At 41.1% G+C, this 13573-nt stretch overlaps 1 protein-coding gene across 1 annotated transcript in view; it reads left to right on the forward strand.

Annotated features, from left to right (window-relative positions):
* Positions 1-13573, forward strand: part of BIRC6 (baculoviral IAP repeat containing 6) — a 271529-nt gene that overhangs the window by 33879 nt on the left and 224077 nt on the right. The window contains exons 2-3 of the mRNA XM_023511826.1: positions 1177-1358; positions 4494-4631. Coding sequence (XP_023367594.1) covers positions 1177-1358; positions 4494-4631 — 320 coding nt within the window. The remainder of the gene's footprint in view (positions 1-1176; positions 1359-4493; positions 4632-13573) is intronic.

Raw genomic sequence — 13573 nt, forward strand, 5'->3', positions numbered from 1 at the left:
CGGGCTGGGGATTCGAACCCGCCACCTTAGGTGTACGTGGCTGGCGCCTTAGCCGGTTGAGCTATAGGTGCCAAGCCATACAGTATATATTATAATAAAAGTTATATGAGTATGGTCTTTGTCTCTGAAAATATCTTACCAAGCTTGGTAAGTGGCTCAAGTGGCTAAGGCATCAGCCACATACACCTAAGGTGGCGGGTTCGAATCCAGCCTGGGCCCTCCAAAAACAACAATGATGGCTGCAACCAAAAAGTAGCCAGGCGCTGTGGCGGGCGCCTGTGGTCCCAGCTACTTGGGAGGCTGAGGCAGGAGACCCACTTGAGCCCAGGAGTTGGAGGTTGCTGTGAGCTGTGATGCCACGGCCCTCTACCTAGGCAGACAGCTTGAGGCTCTGTCTCAAAAAAAAAAAAAAAATCTTACCAAACTTACCCATTTTGGGACCTTGATTGAAAATCTTTTACTGTACCGTACTTACCTATTTTTGGATCTTGATCAATTGTGGGCAACTGAAAGTGCTGAAAGTGAAACTGCAGATGAGGGAAGATTGCTGTTCTAGTAACTACCCACACTGATTTCATGCTTATTCAGATTTTCAAAAAGTGACATTTCATTTTTAAAAGTTTTGTTCCACCCCTCCCCCCCCCTTTTTTTTTAAAGAGATAGGATCTCATTCTGTCACCCAGCCTGGAATGCAGTGGTATAATCATAGCTCACTGTATCCACTCCTGGGCTCAAGGAATCATCTTGCTGCACCCTCCTGAGTTAGCTAGGACTACACATGTACGCTACCACACTCAGCTAATTTATTTTTTATTTTGGTGTGTGTGGGGGTGTGTCTTGGTAATGTTGCCTAGGCTGGTCTTGAACTTCTGGTTTCTGGTCATCCTCCTGCCTTGGCCATTTAAAGCTCAGGGATTACAGTGTGAGCCACTGTACCTGGACAGATGCTCTCTTTTATAACAGCAATTCAGTAGTCAAATTTTGGTAATTTTGTATTGATACTTTCATTTATATAGTACAGTTTCCAATTTAATAAATTGTCCCAGTAATCTTCTTTAGAGTAGTTTTTCTTCTAGTCCAGGATTGTATATTGTATTTAATTGCCATGTAAATATTTATTTTTAATGGACTATTGGTTTTAAAATCTTAAGTGTCGAACTTTTGTTCTTTTAACAGCTAAACCAGGTGGACAGGTGAAATGTCAGTACATTTCTGCTGTGGATAAAGTTATATTTGTGGATGATTATGCAGTAGGATGTAGGAAGGACCTTAATGGAATCTTGTTGTTAGACACTGCTCTGCAAACTCCAGTTTCAAAGCAGGATGATGTGGTTCAGCTTGAATTACCTGTTACAGAGGTAAGTTGAAATAAGTATCAGTGTGGTCTTATAAATGTAATCTTTGACATTTAAATGTTAAATGAAATCAAGCAGCCCTTTAAGGACATTATATAAGTACCCTATAAAAACAGAAATTTACTTGTCAATCTAAATTTTGTTTAAATGTGTTTTCCTCTGCATAATAAATTGGTTCTCTTTGAAGGGTTGGTGTTTTAGCTTTGAATTGTGCATCTTCCCATATTGAACAGCTATAACATAGACCCCAAAACACAATGGTTTAAACAAGAAAAGTAATAGTCCAGGGCTAAGTGGAGGACCAGCCTTACTAACCCCAGCACTAGGTTAACTTGTGAGTTTAATACAGCTGCTCAGGTCTCGTTTCTCATTTCACAGGGAGGAGGAGGGCAAAGGCCAGGGGAGCACACTGGCATGTCTTCCTCAACTTCCCTTCCCTTATTGCTCTTTCCCTTTTTTCCTCTCATTTGTTCTTTTCTTTTCTTCTTCTTTTTTTAAGTTTCAGGGGCCTTATCTGTTCTTCTGTTTCTGTCTTTCACACACACCCTCATATACCCATTCATATTCACCCCATTGGACTGAATTCAGTCCCATGGTCACACCAAGCTGCGAGGGAGACTAGGAAAGAGGTGTTTTTTTCTTTTTTCTGATGTTAAAAGAGAAAGGAGAAATACAGATTAGTAAACAACTAGTAATTTTTGCAGTGTATCATGTCTCTTGATAACCCCAGTTTTACATTTTAGTCTTACGAATTTTTCTGTAGTGTTAAATTTTCATTACTTATTTTTTATGTCTACCCCTAACTTAAAATAGTTTTTTATGTGGGATAATGTTAATATCATGTAATTTTAAAGTATATTTCAAAGTCATTGCATCTTGAATCATCTTGAATGGTTTATAAACAATTACAATGTTGTGTTTCCTAATAAAGTGAGATATTGTTTGTCTTCATGCTAAGGTATTCATTATTAATTATTTTGCATTTGGTGGATTTTTTTTTTTTTTTTTTTTAAAGACAGAATCTTGCTCTGTCACCCAGGCCAAAGTGTAGTGGCCTGATCACAGTTCTCTATAACTTTGAATTCCCAGGCTCAAGGGATTCTCCTGCCTTGGTTTTCTGAGTAGCTAGGACTATGGGCATGCATCACCGTGCCTGGCTAATTTGAAAACAATTTTTTGTAGAGACAGGGTCTCAGTAAATTACTTAGGCTAGTCTCAAACTTCTGGCTTCCAGTGATCCTCCTGCTGTGGCCTCCATGTTGGTGGGAGCCACCGCACCCAATCTGCATTTGGTGGATCCATATATTGCTCATAAAACTAATGTGACATGAAAATCATCAATGTGTACATTTTAAGCTGATTAAATTTAAATGTCTTCATTTGCATTTTTCTCTTTGGATAGGCTTTTTAAAAAAATATAAGAAAATATATCTACTTAGGTTTTAAATTTTGTGTCATATAATAGTAGTCTGTTATTTTTTGAGACAGAGTGTCTCACACTGTCTCCCAGGCTGGAATGTAGTGGTGGGTCATCAGTTAGTGCAACCTCCAAGTCCTGGACTCAAGCAATCCTGCCTCAGCCTCTGGAGGAGCTGGGATGCTACCATGCCTGGCTAATTTTTTTGCTTTTTTTGTAGAAATGGAGCCTTGCTGTGCTGCTCAATCTGGTCAACAGTAGTCTATTTATCTGTTTGAAAGCATGTTTCTGGGAGTTTGAGTTCTAAAACAGAGAAGCATTTTTTTCTCACCACTGTCTCTGGATTTGAAGTTCTAAAATCTTTGGGCAGGTTGGGCACAGTAGCTTGCAACTGTTGTCCAACTAGGGAGGCCTAGATGGGAGGATCACTTAAGGCCAGGAGTTCGAGACCAGTCTGGGCAAATAACAGGATTCCATTTCAACAAAAAGTAAATGCTGTGTGTTTAGCTGGCTTCTCTCTCGCTTCACTTTGCTTGCTATTACTTTTTTTTTTTTTTGAGACAGAGTCTCACTGTGTCACCCTGGGTAGAGTGCCGTGGCTCACAGCATCCTCAAACTCTTGGACTTAAGTGATTCTCTTGCCTCAGCCTTCCAAGTAGCTGGGACTACTGGTGCCTGCCACAATGGCTAGCTATTTCTTTTTGGTTGCAGTTGTCATTGTTGTTTAAGCAGGCCTGGGCTGGGCTCAAACCTGCCCACTTAGGTACATGTGGCTGGTGTCCTACTCACTGAGCTATGGGCGCTGAGCCGCTTACTGTTACATTGCTTGCTTCTTATTGTCCTTTTTACGTTAGTCACAACTGTGCTGTAATATCATTTGTGGATCTTTGTCATTCCAGGCATATTTTGTCTGTTTTCCCTAAAATAAGGAGAGGATTGAACAGTGTAAATGTATTCTTTTCCTTGTATTAGTGACATATTTTAATTAAGGTAATTTGTATTCGGGTAGTTCATATTGAGTATGTAGGCAGCAGTGCAAAGGGCCTTTTCCTATTACTTGCTAACTTAGTGTCTTCTCTTAAGTCTGTGTAATTTGAGTAGTTAAAGGGCATTGAAGGGCTGGGCATCCATAGCACAGTGGTTACAGTGCCGGCCACATACACAGAGGCTGGCGGGTTTGAACCAGGCTCAGGCCAGCTAAACAACAATGACACCTGCAACTAAAAATAGCCAGGTATAAAAGCAAGTACCTGTAGTCCGAACTACTTGGGATGCTGAGTTTAAGAGAATCGCTTAAGCCCAAGGGTTTGAGGTTGTTGTGAGCTATGATGCCACAGCACTCTACCAAGGGTGACTTAGTGAGACTCTCAAAAAAAAAAAAAAATAAAAATAAAGTGCATGGAAGGACTTTACATTTAACTCTTCAAAATTTTACCTATTTTAATTTTGCTTACGGTTTTAGCTTATTCATTTTTCTATCTTGATTTGACTTATAATTACTAATGTGTCTTGAAATTTACCATGTACTGCACTAAATACATTGCATTAATTTATAATAGCCGTTTCAGTCATTATTTAATTATATTTGTAAAATGTAAAACTAGGTAAGTTTAGTATAGTCCCTCCCATAATAATTGCATATTAAAGTATCTGAACGAGGCTCTGAATTTTTTTTGTGTTCGTGTGTGTTTAATTTTCTGTGATCATGTTTTTTTATTTAGGCGCAGCAGCTCTTATCAGCATGTTTAGAAAAGGTAGATATTTCTAGTACGGAGGGTTATGATTTGTTCATCACACAGCTCAAAGATGGTTTAAAAAATACATCGCATGAGACTGCAGCAAACCACAAAGTTGCTAAGGTAAGAAATTACAAATTACCTTGTTTGGAGTTAGAACTGAATGAATAAACATTTTTGTCCCTTCAGTTTTCTTTCTCTTTCCCTTTGGAAGTATTCTAATTCTAGATTTTTCTCCGTTTTGAAAAATAAAATGCTTATAAATCATCCCTAAATTGAAACTTTCATTGATGTTTACGTTCAGTTTGTGGGAACTACTGTGCTTTTATTGGGTTTCTAAGGCTTCTCTATCAATCTTTCTTGGTTCTTGATGCCCCTGTGTTGGTCAAGAGGCTAACGAAAGAGGCTTTCTTGTCAGGTTGTGAGCTTGGATGAGAATGGAATATGTCTTTAGAAATGTGATCATTTTGTGCTTTCTTTGAAATGACTTTTTTGACATGACTGGGAGAGGGTGCTTTGAATGAAAGCTTTTCATATATTTCGTCTGTATTGTTCTTTTATGATCTTGTCTAAATTATAAATGTAACAATATAGTACTTCCTTTTCTCAGTTTATATAATACTTCCTTACAGAAGGATATAAAGTACTCTGTAAGGAAGTAAAAGCCATTTTTCTAAAAGTAACTTGTACATTTACATAGATTTTTTTAAGCTTGAAATTACACTAAAATATTGTGATATACCTTGTCTTTTGTCACTTAAGAATTTATCTTGGGGGTGGAACCTGTGGCTCAGTGAGTAGGGCACCGGCCCCATATACCGAGGATGGCAGGTTCAAACCCAGCGCCGGCCAAACTGAAACAAAAAATAGCCAGGTATTGTGGTGGGTGCCTGTAGTCCCAGCTACTCAGGAAGCTGAGGCAAGAGAATTGCCTAAGCCCAAAAGCTGGAGATTGCTGTGAGCTGTGATGCCACAGCACTCTACCTAGGGTGATAAAGTTAGACTCTGTCTCTAAAAAAAGAAGAAAAAAAAAGGAGTTATCTTGGTTATCTTTTCATACCAATCCTCATCATTTGCATTCTTTTTTGTTTGTTTTTTGACACAGAATCTCACTTTGTTGCCCTTAATAGAGTGCCATGGCATCATAGGTCACCACAACTCCTAACTCTTGGGCTCAAACAATCATCTTTGTTTGTTTGTTTGTTTCGAGACAGACTCTCACTATGTCACCCTAGGTAGAGTGATGTGGCATCACAGCTCACAGCACCTCGACCTCTTGGACTTAAGTGATTCTCTTACCTCAGCCTCCCAAGTAGCTGGGACTACAGGTGCCCGCCACAACTCTTGGCTATTTTGCTTTTTTTTTTTTGAGACAGAGCCTCAAGCTGTCGCCCTGGGTAGAGAACCGTGGCATCACAGCTCACAGCAACCTCCGATTCTCCTGCCTCCACCTCCCAAGTAGCTGGGACCACAGGCGCCCGCCACAATGCCTGGCTGTTTTTTGGTTGCAGCCGTCATTGTTGTTTGGCGGGTCCGGGCTGGATTCAAACCCGCCAACTCAGGTGTATGTGGCTGGCGCCCCAGCTGGTTGAGCCATAGGCACTGAGCCGGCTATTTTTCTGTTGCAGTTGTCATTGTTTAGCTGGCCTGGGCTGGGTTCGAACCTGCCAGCCTCGGTGTATATGGCCGACACCGTAACCACTGTGCTATGGGAGCCAAGCCTCAAATGATCCTCTTGCCTCTGCCTCCCAAGTAGCTGGGACTACAGGCACCTGCCACAGCTCCTGGCTATTTTTTAGAGGCGGGATCTCACTCTTGTTCAGGCTGGTGTCAAACCTGTGAGCTCAGGCAATCTACCTGCCTCGGCCTTCCAGAGTGCTGGGATTTTCAGGCGTGAACCACCATACCTCGCCTGCATTCTCATTATTTACATCGAATTTTATTTTGTAGAGTTACTTTGATTTTATTAGTCCTTACTCTATTGATGAGCTATCTTATTTAGGGAAACAGAAACCATATTATGAATTTCTTTTTTTTTTTTTTTTTTTGAGACAGTCTCAGTACGTCACCCTTGGTAGGATGCTGTGGCATCACAGCTCACAGCTACCTCAAACTCTTGGGCTTAAGTGATTCTCTTGCCTCAGCCTCCTAAGAAGCTGTGACTACAGGCACCCTCCACAACGCCTGGCTATTTTTTTTGTTGTTGTTGTAGTTGTTACTGTTGTTTGGCAGGCCCGGGCCAGGTTTGAACCCACCTGCCCTGGTGGCCGATGCCCTCGCTGCTGAGCTACAGGTGCCAGGCCAGGTATGCAAACTTTGGAGGAGGAATGGCTGCCCTGCTGCTACCTCAGAAGCTTGAAGGAGTTTCCTATGGACCTGGGACTCAGATCTCTGAAGAGAGGTGCTAGTTGGATGTTGTTACACCTCTAAGGGAATTCTGTGAAAATGGACTGGGAAGACTGAAAAACAGTACTGGAAGAGTTAACTGCTGCTGCCAGGTTCTGTGATGAAACAGTGCTGACAGCAATGAAGCTTCTATTGGCAGAACCTAACAACCACGAAGCTGGTCAGCATAAAGAGAAAATGGGGTTTGTGATTCCCAGCCCCAAAGTGACGCAGCACAGAATTAAAGCACAGGTTTGAGCTGAGAGACAATAGTTAAATAACTGGCATGGTTTATCCCTTTGGTTACTCAGCATCTCCGTATATACTTTCTGTATGCACGTCTGTGAACTTTCATGCAACAAAAACCTTACACTTAATAAGATGCACTGGTCCTTTTTACAAACGAAGATTTTCTTTCCTGTTTCCTAGAAAAGGGAGATACAAAATTTCAACAGGTATTTTTTTTTAAAAAACCCAAAAAAAAAATAAAAAAAAAAACTTCTAAAATTTAGTCTAGTCCCATTGTTTAAGTACCAGAACTGTGCTACTGGAAGACTAAATGAATAACAATCAAAAATTCTTATTTAAAATAAGTCTCTAACTGTATGTTTGTGTCCATCTAAATCAACATCTATCCATCTATCTATTTTTTATCTAATTTGAAGAAAATATGCCGAGCAGCTGTAGTCCTCAATTCTGTTAATGGTCAGGAGGATACATTTGCTGTCTTTAATGTCTATTTTCTGCTACTGATTCCATATTCCCTTTGTCTTCAGCTAGCACCTCAGCTGGCCAGAAGTTTTTACATGGTGGAGTAGTCCAGTGCTTCATACTTGAAGTATTTGAATTCTCAGGGGTACTGTGTTTTTTTAGTTATAATTATCCATTCACTTTTACTGTTGGATATGGAAGTCCTGACAGGTACCCTGTAGACTCTCCTGGGTTCTGCATAAGCTCTCCGTGCTCCTGTTATTCAACAGTACTGTAGTTTGTCAGTTTCAATCAGACCAACCAGCAGAATAACCTACTTTCTTGCCTCTTCATTCAGTGGTAAGAGGAACCCAGAATTGAGTAGCAGTGTCAACACCCTGTTGAATGGAAGCAGTGTTGTACCCCTCCTGGAACATTCTTCCCTTGGGAAGTAAGACCTATAGAGGTTAAAGCTTAATAAAAAATCTGTGAATGGGTTTTTAAGTATAATAGTGACCATGCTGAGAGATACTCTTACGATGCATCTTTCATTGATTCAAAGCACACTCTTTATTCTGTAAGGTAGAATTCTAACCTTTCAGAGTGCCTCTACCAATTAGTGTTGAAAATGAATTTTTAGTAGGCCATTGAACTCTTCTGTCGGGCAGCTCCCTCCAGATGATGCCTGTAAGACCAGTGAATTTCATAGGCAAGAGCCCATTGTTGCATCCTGCTTTGCTTTAAAATTCTTTCCTCGCTCAGAAGCAAAGTTGTCTGAAATAACCATGATGGTGCATAAGATGCATTTTGTTAGTCCACATGCAGTGACAGAAACCTTGTGGGCAGAACAGGTAAACACATACCTGGAATACATATCTGTTACAGTGAAGAACAAAATTGCTGTCCAGTGTATGGCTAATCGATATAATCAATGTGCCATTGGATAGCTGGGTTATTCCCCTGGGAAGTAGGGTCATATTGGTGGCCTACCTTTGCTAACAGCTGTTGGCATATTAGGCCATCAGCAACAGCTGTAGCCTGGTTATTCTGGGTGAGGGAAGTTTGTGGTATTGTTGGACTATCTTTTGCCTTGGCATTTTGCATACAGGTCCATTGAGCAAACCCTGGAGTGGCTAAGGAGAGAGGCTGGCTGACATGTGTAAAATTTGTCCATTTCCTCTGCAGTGGGTGCCTTTGGTGATAGTTCTCATATTGTACAAATAATTTCACATAATACTTATTTTGAGAGTTCTGTCCATATCTTTTACCCTTGACCTTTCTTATTAGCAATTTCCAATCCTGATTTTTCCGAGTGCCTGATTTCCAATCCTGATTTTTACCCTTTTACCCTTGACCTTTCTTGTTAGCAATTTCTAATCCTGATTTTTCCAAGTCCCATCCAGCCAACAAAGTAGAACTGTCCATTTATCAGTGAGGATCTTAATTCCTGGCCAGCTCTCAGTCCAGATAAAGAAAATAGTCAAATACAGTGATTGAAGTTCTGCCCACTGAAATTTTCCTTCACCACTATACTTCTGATTAGGGGCTGTAATTGTATAGCAGTTTACTTTAAAATGGCACCAGCGTATCACCCAGGGCCAAGAGTATTTTCTCCTCAAATTATCACATTATAAGGAGTTATGTATGGAACTGCTGATAGGGAATGAGGAGGAGGCATTGTAAATGGGAGCGGCTATTGTATAAGTCTGAGCCACTTCTTATTCAGCTTGTGCCTTTTGGACTTTGTCCGATTTATGGCTGTAAGACATTTAATGAAAGGTACTTGTTGTTTGTGCTAAATATTGTCATGTAATACCTACTTTGTGATGGACAACTCTGATTGTATGGACCTTAAGTGTCACAGATAGGTATTAGCCTCTTATCTGGGACCAGTAAGAGGCCAGGAGCTGTCTTTCAAAAGGGGAACAGTTAATTGCCTGAAAGGGCTTGCCTGTGCTCCAAGACCCTAGCATTCTTCTGTGTGAGTGTCCCAATTAGGTCGCTGCAGACTCCTGCAGAATTGTTATTTTCCACGGACTCTTCTCACATCAGTGTTGTCCGGTCTGCCCTCAAGTAAAAAGTTTTAGGCAGAGCATCATGCAGCACCGTCTGGACCTGTCGCAGAGCTGCTTCTTGTTCAGTACTTAAAATTGGCCCCTTTATGTACTTCTTGATAATTGGATTGCAGCAGCATGTTCAAATATGCTGAACATTGGTTGCAAGATTCGAATAGGCCCACCAAGCATTGTGCTTTCTCCTCAATGCTTGATTTAAGTTGTAGCAACCTGTTCACCTTGGAGGTATATCCTGACATGACTAGATCACTGGACCGCCAGAAACTTCACTGAGTTTGGAGGATCCTGAATGTTTTGGGGGACTGTTGATCTCCTCTGGCTTGCATCTTACTAGGGCATTTAAGTTCCTTGCTATTTTTTCCTCTCTGGGCCAGTCAGCATGATGTTATTGAGGTAGTAGACCAATATGGTGAAATGTATATGATAGGATGGTCAGGATTTCTGTATACCACTATAGATGATGGTGAAGAATGTGAGGTACAGTCCAAGGGTAAGATTTTAAGATTTATTGTTGGTCCTACCAGGTAAAAGTGGATGTTTTAGATAGTCCTTAAAAATTAGTGTAGAACAATACTTGACAGAACTGTAAATGCCTAGCAGATAGCAGGAGATTTGTTGGTTTGCTTCAGTAAAGATACCTCGTGTTGAATAGCAGCTGCAGTTGAAGTCCCCGCCTGATAGCTTACCATGCACTTTTTTTTTTTTTTTTTTTTGAGACAGAATCTCACTTTGTCACCCTGTAGAGGGCCATGGCATCATAGCTCCCAGCAACCTCAAACTCCTAGGCTCAAAGTGATTCTCTTGCCTCACCTTCCCTGGTAGTTGGGACTGCAGGCCCCCTCCCTAGTGCCCAGCTGTTTTTTAGAGATGGAGTCTCGCTCCTGCTCTGGCTGATCTGGAACCCATAAGCTTAGGCAATCCAGAGTGCTAGGATTTACAGGCGTGAGCCACCACCTTCGGCCCACAGTCATTCTTCAGGATCCCTTTACATTCTGCATAGATGACACAGGACAGTTAATGGGCATGAGATTATTTGTTTACTTCTTTATTCTTTCAAATCTCTTATAGTGGCGTTAATCTTAGAAATTTGCTCAGGAATGTGGTACTGCTTTGGTTTAATATCCTCATAGAGAAGGAAAGTTCTAGGGGACATCTACTTGGTCTGTCCTCAGAGAGGAACAGAGCTATTGTGGGGATTTTTCCAGTTTCATATTTTGTATCTCTTTGGATTATGCATTTAAGAGCGAGGGAAATTACTACAATATGGGTTTGTGGACCCCCAGAGCTCCCTAAGATAGCTTTTGTGCCCAAACTCCATTAATCACTTAATCATCCTAAGCTCCACTTTGACTGGTGGGACACAGTGGTATTGTAGGAGTTCAGTTCCATGCCAGTTTTGGAAATAACTTGAACAATCTTTTCATTGAACTGAAAGCCGCCCCCCCGCCCCGTCCCTTTGGGGGAAGGTTTTTAGTATGATGTATACAGTATGTATGTACAGAGGGTATTTTGTGGAGGGTATTTTCCCTTTTGATGAAAAGCTCTATGTCTATGAAAAAATTAGGTGAGAAGTTTTCATTTTGTCTTTTTTTTAGCAGTTCTTATTTTTCAGTTGAGTTTTTTAAGTTACATGAATAAGTAATAACAAAAGTCTGCCTAGAGTGTACTAGATTCTTTTTTTTTTTTTGAGACAGAGCCTCAAGCTGTCCCCCTGGGTAGAGTGCCGTGGCATTACAGTCACAGCAACCTCCAACTCCTGGGCTCAAGCGAGTCTCTTGCCTCCGCCTCCCAAGTAGCTGGGACCACAGGCGCCCGCCACAACGCCCGGCTATTTTTTGGTTGCAGCCGTCATTGTTGTTTGGCGGGTCCAGGCTGGGGATTCGAACCCACCACCTTAGGTGTACGTGGCTGACGCCTTAGCCGGTTGAGCTATAGGCGCCGAGCCAGAGTGTACTAGATTCAATGGAAGCATTCACAGTGAACTGGGAAGAGGATATAAAGATGAAATTATATTATGGACATTTCTTTGGGAGAATAATACTTAGCATTTTTGCAGTATAATAACTTAAGTAGTTTTTGTACTGTTTTGTAGTTTTGTTATGTTAAAGCATGATTAGCATTTATTGAATATTGAAACTGGTTACAGAAACAAGGCAGGCCTATGTTTTCAGTTACTTACTACTGGACAGTTGTCACATCCCACTCCTACCACCGCTTGTCGGGACCCTGGGACTGGCCAGGTCTCGGGCCCGGCTTAACTAGGTTCTGGACATGGACTGCCAAGTTACCTTGCTCAGGTCTCTTAGGTGCTTGAGGGCTGTCTACTTTAGCTGGAGAGAGAGAGTCTTAGAGAGAGTAAAGCAGTCTTCTTAGAATAGATAGACCTTAGTCTTTGGCAGAGCTTGGTAATCTTCAGCAGAGAGACACTGTGCTGGTGTTCTGCAGGCAGGAGAGGAGACAGAGCCAGAGTGAGCCGGTATGTGATAGAATGTGCATGCTGCTGACTACCTTCTCCTGCAGCCTCCCAACACCACAGGTGTAGAGACTGCCAATGCATCACTGCTCTCATCTCATGAGCTCTCATGCTTGTTGACCCCATTTTCATAGACTGAGGCATCACATGTACTCCATGGAAGTTCCTTATGTTGATCACTTCTGTATGTTGGCTAGCTTGTTACAGTTCCTTGGATGGTCAAATTAAAAAGGTTTTACTGTGTAAACATTTGCTAAGCTGAACTGAATCCTCATGTAGGTAGTACGCCAGTGATGATAATTGTCCAAATATGTTCTTGTGGGTGGAGACGTTTGTGGTGTCTTTCTTTGTGCTTAAATGTGTATATGCTGGATGAATACGAACAAAGACATGATTTTAGTTGTACTTAGTTTGTGGTGAGCTATGTAAGTAGATGTGTCACCATCTGGTTCTAATCTGTCTTCAGGTTAGTTGAGGTTTCATTTTTTTTTTTTTTTTGAGACAGAGCCTCAAGCTGTCACCCTGGGCACAGTGCTGTGGCATCACAGCTCACAGCAACCTCCAACTCCTGGGCTCAAGTGAGTCTCCTGCCTCTGCCTCCTAAGTAGCTGGGACTACAGGTGCCTGCCACAACGCCTGGCTTTTTTTTGGTGGTCACCATCATTGTTATTTGGCGGGCCCAGGCTGGATTTGAACCCACCACCTTAGGTGTATGTGGCTGGCACCTTAGCAGTTTGAGCCGCAGATGCCGAGCCTGAGGTTTCATTTTAAAAAATTAAATTTTAATTGACAAATGATTATATATTTATGGGGTACAATGTGGTGTTATATATATAGATAGAGATATATACACATACACTGGAAAGATTAAATCAAGCTAATTAACGTATCTATGGACTTACTTTATTTCTCTAGGGTGAGAATATTTACAATCTACTCATGGTAATTGTGAAATGTACATTAACTGTGGTCATAGTGCTGTATAATAGGTCACTAAGACTAAAATAGACAACTAAAACTATCTCTCTTGTCAGTTGAAACTTTGTACCCTTGACCAACATCTCCCTATTCCCCGTCTACTACTTAACCCCCTGCTAATTACCATTGTACTTTCTGCTTTTCTATGAGTTTAACTTTTTTGGATTCCACATATAAAATAGGATCATGCAATTTTTGTCTTTCTCTGTCTGGCTTATTTCACTTAGCATAATATCCTTCAGGTTCATCTGTGACTTTGCCAATGACAGAATTTCCCATTTAAAGGCTGTCTAGTATCCATTGTGTATAAATACTGCATTTTCTTTATCTATTCACGATTGATAGATACTTAGGTTGTTTCCACATTTTGGTTCCTGTGAATAAGAGACTTCATTTTTACATAGCTCCATGTTCCTGCTTTATTTTATTTTTTTCCTCATCCTAGAGTCCAATAGCAGCACATT

The sequence above is a fragment of the Otolemur garnettii genome, unplaced genomic scaffold (genome assembly GCF_000181295.1).
Source record: "Otolemur garnettii isolate 467f Iridium unplaced genomic scaffold, OtoGar3 scaffold00022, whole genome shotgun sequence".
Lineage (NCBI taxonomy): Eukaryota > Metazoa > Chordata > Mammalia > Primates > Galagidae > Otolemur > Otolemur garnettii.